This window comes from Gekko japonicus, unplaced genomic scaffold (assembly GCF_001447785.1).
Source record: "Gekko japonicus isolate JY-2015 unplaced genomic scaffold, Gekko_japonicus_V1.1 scaffold1974, whole genome shotgun sequence".
NCBI lineage: Eukaryota > Metazoa > Chordata > Lepidosauria > Squamata > Gekkonidae > Gekko > Gekko japonicus.
Window position 1 is genome coordinate 189,735 of NW_015163147.1, and position 11,352 is coordinate 201,086.

At 42.6% G+C, this 11,352-nt stretch overlaps 1 protein-coding gene across 1 annotated transcript in view; it reads right to left on the reverse strand.

The window, feature by feature from the left end:
- Positions 1–11,352, reverse strand: part of DNAH1 (dynein, axonemal, heavy chain 1) — a 204,482-nt gene that overhangs the window by 136,472 nt on the left and 56,658 nt on the right. The window contains exons 20-22 of the mRNA XM_015407009.1: positions 8,202–8,455; positions 4,607–4,819; positions 654–818 (exon numbers count right to left, since the gene is read on the reverse strand). Coding sequence (XP_015262495.1) covers positions 654–818; positions 4,607–4,819; positions 8,202–8,455 — 632 coding nt within the window. The remainder of the gene's footprint in view (positions 1–653; positions 819–4,606; positions 4,820–8,201; positions 8,456–11,352) is intronic.

Below are 11,352 nucleotides of genomic sequence, written 5' to 3' on the forward strand. Positions count from 1 at the left end.
ATGCAGTTCCGCAGGGCCTGTAAGACGGAGCTCTTCCACCAGGCTTTCATGTAGGGGCCGCCGCTGCCACCACCACCAATGGTGGCAATACCATCGAGATCGGGAATTGCCCTTAGTAGCCCATACGGTAATGAGATCTACACGGCAATGAGAACAGGGGGTTGGCATGAACCACCTACTGGATAGTGGTACCCAATGGGGTTGCTGGATGATACCATCTTAACACTTAAGACCATCTTGATAATGAATGCACTTTATTGTTATTGTTATGATTTTATTGTTATACTGGATTTTATGTATGGGCTTGTGCCCCCTGTAAGCCGCCCTGAGCCCGCTTGCGCGGAGGGCGGGGTAAACATGTTTAAATAAATAAATAAATAAATAAATAAAGTGCCTACATGGCAATTTAACCTGAATACTGAGGTTTTACTTTAGAAAAAAACAGCTCATACGTTAACTTAAGATGATCCAAACAAAGTAAGGAAAGCAATCCCAAATTCTTTCATTTACTTAAAATTATTTGGCAGAGAATTCGACACTTTAATGATGGTCTGGGCCTGGCTGGGGCGATGGCACGCGTGCCCAAAGAGAGGGCTCTGAGTGCCACCTCTGGCACCCGTGCCATAGGTTCGCCACCACTGCTGTAGCCTCACCTCTCTGTTTTCCTCAGCATTCTTCATGATCTTTCTCCACATCCTTTCCATGGTTTGGTATCGTTTGCTTTCCACTGGCAGTTGCCTATTGATATCTTCTGAGCTGAAAATGGGCTCTAGATAGAGCCAGGCACGCTGGCATGTCAGCCATTCCTCTAAAACATCCTAGAAGGAATGCATGCACATCAGGACAAGCACTGGAGTAATTAGCTCAATATTTATGTTCTGGACTTAAACTGAAGATAGGAGAAAGGAAAATCTGCACTTGGAATAATTGCATTAGTGTGTATTTTATGATAGTTCAAATGATCACCCACTGTTTCACAGTAAATATCCTAGTGAGATAAAAGGAGGGGTGCATTTGGGGGCTGGACACTACCATTTGATACCATGCAAGAAAACTCCAAGGTTACACATCCAGCTTACAGTATCCAAACATGTATGACAGAAAGAACAAAGCAAAAAAATAATAATGAAAAGATAAAAAACTACTAGGAAAAGATACAGTTGAGCTTCATTTAACATAATTACATTTTTAAAGCCCCACAAAATAATTCAGTTTTGCAGCAGCACTGAAAAACCATCCAACAGGGGCCTTCATCACATCCTCAGGAAGACCACATTTAAATCTCATTGAAATCAAAGCTTTGCTAAATTCTTCAGTACCTTCAATATTAGTGAGAAGCGGCATAATGGTTAGCACTCAGGTTTCTTTAGTATGAGAAACAATTTTACCATTTCTTGGCTAGGCCATCATGAAAGGGAATTAGCATTTCAATAGCAACATTTTGATGGTCATTTGGGATATACTAATGCATCCTGAAAGATTTGAAGAGCATTGCTTGGCTACTGGAAATGCAGTAGGAGAATCTGTGGTGATATATGTTTTTACAGAAGTGGCAGGTGATGCGAATCCAATCATTCCAGACAGCAGTTGCAGCTGTAGTTTATATTAGAACCTAGAGGGGAATGTATCATTTGAGGCAAGGATTATTGATACTCAAAACTGGAAGACTCTGTGTCTCACAGTTCAAGAATGCATACTGAAGAATTGGTGAGTTACTATTAAGAATAAGTTACTGCTTCTGTATTCCTGTCTTAGGTTATGCATTCAAAATTCTCCTGTGTAAAACACTGCCACACAGCTTTATCGGGGAAGTGCTATCCAAGAGAAGGCACTCCTGTGCAACTTCTCTCATAGCGGAATCATAAGGCGGCTACAACTTAGAGCTCCCACCCAGTTCACATGTTACTTCCCTCCATATATCTACAATAAGAGGATGAATTGAAGGAGGAAAGTTTGAAAGTTTGAGCTGGGGCATAGAGTTGTTTCTCTCTGATGTGTACCTATAGCAAAGCCCCCACCAAAACTGTGGGACATAGTGGTATATTTTTACAATTTTTCTTAGCTTAGATCACAATGGCCATTCCTTCAACATACTTACTTCCTACAACATACTTCAACAAGCAAGTTTCCCTTGAATCTATAGATGTCAATCTAGAGCTAGTACAGCTTTAATGGGGGGGGGGGTGTCAAAGAAAACTATGAACCAATTTATGTCTACTTTTCATATTCCCAGTGAAATTAAACTCACAGAGAATTACACTGCTCACCTTGGGCTGTGGAATAGCTAGGCTCTACAAATGATCTAGCTCATATTCAATCACTTAACTCGTATAACTGCACAGAGATTGCAATGAAGAGTTAAAGAAAGTAATTACTTGCAGAATGACCCTGATGTTTGTTTGTTTGTTTAGATTACTGTTTGAAGTGTCAGGGCTTAGCCAGGTTCAAAACACCACTTTCTTGGCACCTGATTAAAGCTGCTCTGAGCTCCTCCATCCTTGTTGGTACTGGCAGGTATACAATATCTCTCAGAGTCAGGCTGGAGGTTAAGAAATTACTTTGCTCTCTCTGCTCGTCAAATTTCGTGGGCAGACAGGTGTGTAATTAAGTGTCTTCTTCCAAACAGGCAGCACTGAGACTTGTGTGGATGGTCAGAAAGCCATACAGAAAAATAAATGTGTGTCGAGACTTTCTGAGACTGAGATGAAGATGAGGAGCACCTCAGTCCTCAACTTTCAGACTAGGCTATGTAACTGCAGGCTACAACACTGTCACTATGATGACATGCAATGGAATCCCTTGCCTCTTACCCATTGCTTGTGGCAGCAGACAACAATTTCTTGTAGCAGTGTTACAGAAAATTGTGGGTTATCACATAGTCTGCTTCCCAAGGCTGTCTTTCTACTATTTCTCATCACTGTCTTTCTACTATTTCCCATCACTGTCTTTCTACTATTTCACTCCCCCTTCCCTCCTATACTTCACTACCACAAGAGAAAATGTGTGTTATAATTTCTGGTGATGCATTTCTTCCCTGTTAAAAATCTCAGCACAGCCACCAGATGGAAATTCTGTGTCTTCCATGAGAAAAATAAAATAGGAAGGAAAAGCCAAGCACAACTGCACATTCAACTCACTGCACAAATTATCACACAACTGCAAGCCAGACTCTCATGTCACCTGATTCCTTAGAGCCTCAGGTTCCATCGCCTTGTTGTCCTGAGACAGCCAGAAAAACTTGGCAGACTCTTGTTCGAAATCATAAAGATGGCTAATGCCCATAAATAAAGCAAAAGAATATAAAAATGAAAGCCTCCTTTTCTGCTTTGTCAAAGTACATTACAAATAACAGGACCATAAGTAATATCAGGTCATTGTGAAAGATGTGTTTCCATAGTCAACTAAAATAGATCTTTAAAGTACAGAGTACTATACTACTAGACAGCAACATGTGTGAAAAAATGCCTCCTCCTTTAGAAGCCTCGTTTATGCCACATCTTTATGAAACTGGGCAGGCGGTGGGGATAGGAGCACCAGGCATGGGTGGAAGGAAGTGCTGAACACTTTCTTTAATTAACCTTGCTTTCCCACTTGAAGCAACTTTATTTGACGTTCCCCGTGAATATTACTTCTAGTCTCTGTGCTTCCCTGGGAGAAATACAGTTAAAGGAGGAAGGGCAGACAAAGGGTTAAGTATTTCCCTCCCTCCTTTCCTGAATGTTCTTTAAATTGCCACCCCACTGCTGCTTTATAATGATTTGGCAGCTAGTATATTCCTGACAGAAGGTTTCCCCCACCGTCACATGTTGTTGAGTCCTGAACTGCTTCAACTCTTAATAGTGGAACTTGGGCACTAAGGGTTGAACCTGGAAAATAGTATGACTGAAATGTAAATTGCCATAAAAGAATTGTACTTAGAACACTGTCTATACAAGGGGACCTGCAATGCCTCAGAGAGAGGGGAAATCCCATTACCTCCTGACTGGCTCCAGTTCCCCCTCCTCACCGCTAGCTCTAGGTCACCTTCCACTCACCAGCCATGGGTCACTTCTGGCTTGTCCCCCTCTGTGCCAGCTCCATCCTGCCACTCTTCCTTGCTTCCTCCTCTTGGTAGCGGCTCCTGCTGGCCATCATGTTTTTGTGTGCCATTTTGCCAACTGAACTATTTTTGGGTTGTTTGCACATGCACAAACTACGAACTTCTGGGGATACCCACAGATATTTTGTTTTTAACTAACATTTTCTATTCCTGCAAACCTGGCAGTTTTATGGATTTGCCTATCAGATAAGGACCAGCTCTTGGGTATTAGATACAGAGATTCCAACTGGCAAATGTTTATGGGATGGACACCTGTGTTTAAATTGTCAGAAGAAATCAACCCTGACAGTTCTATTCTCAGTACAGTCACAGAATCTAAAACAAAGCTCTAGGAATCTATAATGTGTACAGAGACTTCCCAATAAGCAAGGCCAGATCTCTGTGTACGCTAAGAGGAATACATACACAGAGGCATCACCAGCATACTGACATCCTCATAGCTACTTTTTGGCATTTATCCACTTTGTTAGATTCCTATATGAGAACACAAAGACAAGTTGAAAGTACCTGTGTCATCTTCAATTTATTTTCCCATGTGTTGATCCTGTCCTCAAAGGGCTTCTTGAATGGTGAGAAGGACATACTTTGAGTCATGACAATATGATCATCTAAAAGTTGAGAAGCCTCATCAGGGCTCTTCATAATAAATGTTCCTGTTTCTTTGTAGGGAAGAATATTGAAGAGGATAGATTCCCATTCATGTTCCATTTTATCCAAGGCCTAGAAAATGAGACGCCATCATGTCTTTATACGTACATTGCAAAACATTTGCCACCTCAAAATTTGCAATTAGTGGGGATAATAAAATGGTTAACTGATGGCAGAAAGACAGAAATCTTGGAAATGGAAACTGCTTTCTACCAGAAGCTCTTTTTTTTTTTGGTTAGGTCAGTACTTCTCAAACCCTAGCACCAGGTAGCCACAGTTCCTAGAAAATTCATTACAACGCCTTGTTGGGGAGTCGTACTCCGCCAGATGACCCTGGCCTGCAGCATAGCCCTCAATGCAGACTCAGCACGGCATGAGCTGCTACCCTGCAGGTTCACTGAGGGTCAAACTACACATTAGTGTTCTTAAACAGTTGGGCCTACATGGAGCATTCTGTGCACATGGAACAGCAAAATGGGGCAATAACTCCCCCTCAGCACTGTTTCCACATGGGAAAACAGCTTGGGCGGGGGCAGGAGCCCTTCCTCCCCCAACAACAGCATTCTGAGCCCATTCCCAGCTTTTTTCTTTTTTTTAGAGGCCATTCCCAGCTGCTGCTGTGTGATTGTGAGGAACCTGAGTCGGGTCCCAACACTAACATGTATTTCTGCCCTGAGTGCACTTATGTCTGGGGCTACCTACCATGGTCCTCTCTTTTGTGTCTAAGGCCCAGTCTGTATTTAGCATTTGCTCAGTTGTTTTACCAAACCCACACTGGAACAGAAAAATATGCAGTTCAAAACCACATTCTAGTACCCCGGGGCCAACACGGTACTGCCTGCAGAGTCACCCCCCCCCCATGGCCATAAAACAGCCATAAATCTATGCAGACAGCCACAATAAAACCAGAGATCAAACAAAGTGAAAGCAGCATGCAATCTGGACACTGCCATAAAATGCGATACTCAATCAAAGTGAAAGTGGCATGCAATGTAGATGGGAATTTCTGTTCCACTGTGGGTTTGGTATAACAGCAGAGCAAATGCTAGATGTAGACTGGGCCTATGTGTTCTAATCACATCCTCCTTTCTTACTGTTTCTTCATTGTTCTGACTCCCTTGTCCACTGCCTGGACCTTGTTTATAACACTGAGTGGTTTGAATGGTTTCCCTCCATTTTTATCACCACTTTCCTATACAGATTCATCAGCTGTTCAAGCTTTGTTGCATTTGAACTGGCAGGAGGGAAACGTTTTCTGGCACTTGCAGGGAACATGAGGGGAAGACAAGCACTCACAAGTTATTGATTGGAGGGATTTCCTTTTAGAGCGGTGCCAAAGGGGAGAAGAATAAAGTGAGTAAATTCTCCTCAGGCACACAAAACTTTGTGTGTGTGCACGCGCATACAAACACATACACACAGGGCAACAGTCAATGTATAGGAAAGTGATGGGGTCAGTCAGGCATGAAGCCATGACCAGGGCTTTCAAAACCACCAAAAAAAGTTAGGGTAAGACTTGGGGTGATTTCCCACAAGCGCTGCTCTGCACTCACTCTTCCCTTTGCCCCGATGGTACGTGTCAATTTCACACAAGCTGCTGCACCCACATTTTGCCCTGCAGCTTCACGTGATTTTCCCCGTGTCTATTCAATCCTGTTTTTTGAGGATTGAGTAGACGCGGGGGAAATCGCGCAAAGCTGCAGGGCAAAATGCGGCCACGCAGCAGCTTGTGTGAAATTGACACGTACCAATGGGGCAAAAGGGAGGAGTGAGCGCGGAGCAGCGCTTGTGGGAAATCACCCAAGAAGTTTCTCTGGGAGAAGAAATGAGAAGGATGAACAGTTGTAGGAATTTTTGCAGAAGTACAGATATAATCTTTACTCATTGCAATTGCTGGTTGGGGGAAATGAAATTGGAAATGAAAACCTGGTACAGTTAGCATCAATCTGGCCATAGTAAAGAATTGAAATGTGATATAACAGTACTCCCTGAATGCAGAGGAAGGGGGATTTTTTATTTGACCCAGCAGGGCTTTTTCTGCAGTCCTAGTTCTTCACCAGGGCTAGCCTGACACTTCTAGGGAGTCCACAAGCAGGACAAGAAGGCAGTGGAGGTCCTCTGCTGTTGCCCAGCAGCAACTCTAAGTTCAATGGCATATTGCCTCTGAATATGGAGGTTCCATATGTTTGTAAACAGCTAATAGCCGTTGACATGCTACTGAAAGGCCTTAATGGGCGGAAGACACCATTTTATTTATACAATAATTAAATTTAGATTGCCAGCTGACTCAGCAGATACTGAGAAATGACTTGATTTTGTACATCTGTGATCAAATATCCTGTGAGTTAAGAATGGCCTTGGCCTACTTTTCGTTATAGCATGGTGATGTCTGATAACGAATGGGGCCAGGTCTCCTCTTCAGGGACCAGGGGAGCAAAACCCTTCTGTTTGGTACAGACTGTGCAGAGATAGTCTAGTTGAAGCTAACTGAAATCAATGTAGGTCCCCCTGGCCACCAGCGAGTAGTGTGGGGGGTAGGGTTGCCAGCTCCAGGTTGGGAAACTCCTGGAAATTTGGGGGTGGAGCCTGGAGAAGACAGGGACCTCAGAGGGGTACAGTGCCAGAGAGTCACCCTCCAAAGCATCAATTTTCTCCAGGGGAACTGATCTCTGTAGTCTGGAGATGAGTTGTAATTACAGGGGATCTCCAGGACCCACCTGGAGGCTGGCATCCCTAAATCAATGGTGTTAGACTGGAGTACTTTTGCACAGGATTGCACTGTTTGAAAAAGGTATCCTCAGCCTTGTAGAGGGAAATCCACCACACCAATTAAAATCGTAAGGACAGAACCAGAGCCAGTAATGTAGAATTCTCTCATACATTGGTCTGTGGATCACTGGTATAAATTCATTAAACATATTCACTATGAAAAATGAAATTCAAATCTACACTTCTGTAGACTAGCATTATTTATTTAAAATATCTCCACCCTGCCTGATCAGTACTGTATGTGTAGAGTTCTGCTGCAGCCGACTTATGGTGACCCCACAGGGTTTTCAAGGCAAGAGATGTTCAGAAACGGTTTGCCATTGTCTTCCTCCGCACTGCAACCCAGGAATTTCTTGGTGGTCTCCCATGCAAGTACTCCCCAGAACTGACCCTGCTTAGCTTCTGAGATCTGATGAGACTGGGCTAGTCTGGGCCATCCAGTTCTGGGTTTATTAGTATTAGTAGTTCTAATATGCTGTCTACCTTCTATATGTTTGAGGAGGCTAGCTCCAAGAAAAATTTGTCAAGGTAATCTAATATTATATATAATAGAGTATTTTATATATATTGTCCCAGTATCATGCCAAATTAAGAAGTATCTAATCTCCTAGCATAGGTCAATACGCTTGATGAAACATTTAAACAATTAAATTGCAAGGAAAGTCTGATGGAATGTTCTCCTCACATGCTCAATGGAGTATTCTTTCCCAGCAATCTCAGCTATTTTGGCTATGACTTCAATGTGATCCTGAAGCTTCATGTCCAGGCAGCGTGCAAATGTCAAATTGGCCTTGGGCTTCACGTTGATTTTGATCTCATCTGAAAGCATCTCCCAATGTCGGTTGCGCATACCAGGATTACGCAGGCCTTGAATAAGGGGTATGTATGGTTTGAATTCCTCAATCTTGCCACGGATTTCCACAGCCACATCTTGGCATGCTTTATAAATTATGAAAAAGTTCCATTAAGCAGAGGTTCTAAGGGTACCACATTGCATAATACGTAGTACAGTGCAAACTAGGTCCATTGTGTGCAGAAATACAGGTCTGAATACTGTAAATGGAATGCAATATTAAATTAAGTAGTGAAAAGCATTGGGCTTCAACCATAGTTAAGTTCTTTATTTGAATGTCTGAGTTAAAATTATGTCTTCTTGTACACACAAAATTAGATCCACCGAGTCATCGAAGTAAGATCTTTCCCATGTTTTTCTCCCTCCAGTGGTTCTTTCCAACCCTGGAAAAACTTATTCCTGGGTTGCAGAATCTATGTGAACTAACAGCCATGTGGGTCAGGAAGCAGCAGAGGAGAGGGTGAATGGGATGAAATCACCCTTCCTACTTCTTCTGAACAGAAGGGGTTGAAGAGGGTAATTTTACCTCCTTTCCCCTCCCCAGTTTTCTGGGGATGGAAAAGACTATTGTTGGAAGAGGAATCAGGGAAAGATCCACAGTCCTTGAGTCCATGGATCATTAAACCTAACCCACTTATTTTATACTTGAGATTTGCTCCCTTTCAAACTGCAGTCATGGGAATGACAATGGTCACGCTCTTAAATATTCTAATTCACCACACTTTAATGTACGCTTGTGCAACCTCTGGCTGCTCTTGCAAACAGAGCAATAATACCCCAGCATTGCCTTTGACAAGATCATAATATGATATGAAAAGCAGCCAGGTTTTTGAAAAACGACTCGAATTTAAAAGCGTGCATTTTTCTAATCCTCCTGTCTGAATCACCCTTATTCATGTATTCACTCCTTCATTTCATCCTCTGTTAAGGCTTATTCACGGCAGCATTTATACTAGTTCATTGTTTAGAACAAATCAAAGTAAAAAAGGGTCAAAACCCCTCACTACTACTGAATATATTACAATGGAAATATAAAGCCAATGCTGATGATAATTTTAGAAAGAGCTTGCAGTTCTGACCTTAAAGACCAGCTGTTTTTATTCTAGAATAAGCTTTCATGGACTAGAGACCACTGTACCAATCAGGCTTTAGTTCACACACATTTACATAGCATAGAAACTTGTTAGTCTTCAAGGTGTAAGACTCCTTTGCTTTTTTTTTTCTTTCTTTTCAAAGTAGCAAAGCAAAGGAATATTAGCTGATGATTAAAAAACAACTACAGGAAATTGTTGAAAATCCAAATACCATTAAAACCAGAAATGATACCAGAAGTATATCAAAATGTAGACAGAACTTTGTTGATTCATAGTGTAACCGCTGCCAGAATCCTTTATGCCAAATATTGGAAAACAGACAACATTCCAGACTGGGCAGAATTTTTACAAAAAATGTTTAATGTTGCTGAAATGGATAAATTAACAATTTTGCTAAAAGGGAAAGATCAATCTTGTTTTGAAAATAATTGGATCAAGTTGTATAAATGGAAGAACTTAAAGGTGGAATGTTAGGCTTAAGAGTTTTGTTTGATAAATTGATACAATGCCGTTGGAAGCTTTTCTTATAATGAGCACTACATAGCTGGATATGTGTTTTTGATTAAAGCAATAAAGATTTATGACAAAAAAAGGTGTAAGACTCCTGTTTAGCTTTGCTGCACCTATCTGCAACTCTGATGAAGCATTAAGATCACTTTTCATTTGTGGTGAATGTTGATGTCAACACTAAGCTTATGAAAAATGCTCTTTTATGCTGTTAAGTTTATGTACACTTATCCTGTAAACTATTGTTTTTACTTGTTATTGGAATTTTGAAAACTGAAAAAATTATATTGGGGGGGAAAGATTTCTATAGGATGCATAATTAACTGAGTGGTTTTTTTTAAGGGTAGAGAAGAGAAGAAGAGAACAGATTGCATTTATACCCCGCCCTTCACTACCCAAGGGAGTCTCAGAGCAGCTTACACACTCCTTTCCCTTCCCCTCCCCACAACAGACACCTGTGAGGTAGGTGGGTCTGAGAGAGCTCTGACAGAGACTGCTCTTTTTCGAGAACAGTTGTGCCAGAACTATGGCTTGCCCAAGGTCATCCAGCAGGTGTAAGTGGAGAAGTGGGGAATCAAACCCAGTTCTCCCAGATTAGAGTCCGTGCACTTAACCACTACACCAAACGGGTAAGATAAAAACAGGTTGCTTACCAGTAACTGGTGATCTTCGGGTGGTAATCTGTGCATTCACACCAATGGGATCTAGTGCGCCTGCGCTGGATCTGCCGGTGCCTAGCAAGCTCTCTTAAAAGGATTTTCGTGCCTGGCCCAACTGAGCATGCTCAGGAGCCCCAGTGAGCATGCCCAGAAGGGCAGGCACGGACATCCCGCCAGTTCCTACCAACCGTATCAATCTCCTAAGAAAACAGGTAAAAGAAGACAGCAGCGGGGCAGGAGGGCGGGTGGTGTGAATGCACAGATGACCACTCGAAGATCACCAGTTACTGGTAAGCAACCTGTTTATCTTCTTTGTGGTCTCTGTGCTTCACACCAATGGGAGATTAGCGAGCAGTAGCCTACCTGGAGGCGGGTGCTGTCAGGATGATCACTGCGTAGCTGAAGACAAAATTTGACGTCCCATGTTGGTATTGATGGTCTTTCGGACGTCTAGGGCGTAGTGCCTGATAAAGGTAGTAGGCGTGGCACAGGTTGCGGCTCTGCAAATGTCTTGCAGCTGTACTCCCTTCAGGAACACAGTGGATGTAGCGACAGCCCTGGTGGAATGAGCCCATACCGGGCCTGGCAACGGCTGTTTCGCTAGTAGGTAACAGAGTTCTATCAGACCTACGATCCACTTGGATAGACGTTGGGCAGTGATTGGGGTTCCCACACGGGGTGCAGCGTATGAGACAAACAGCTTAGAGGTTTGCCTGGTGGAGC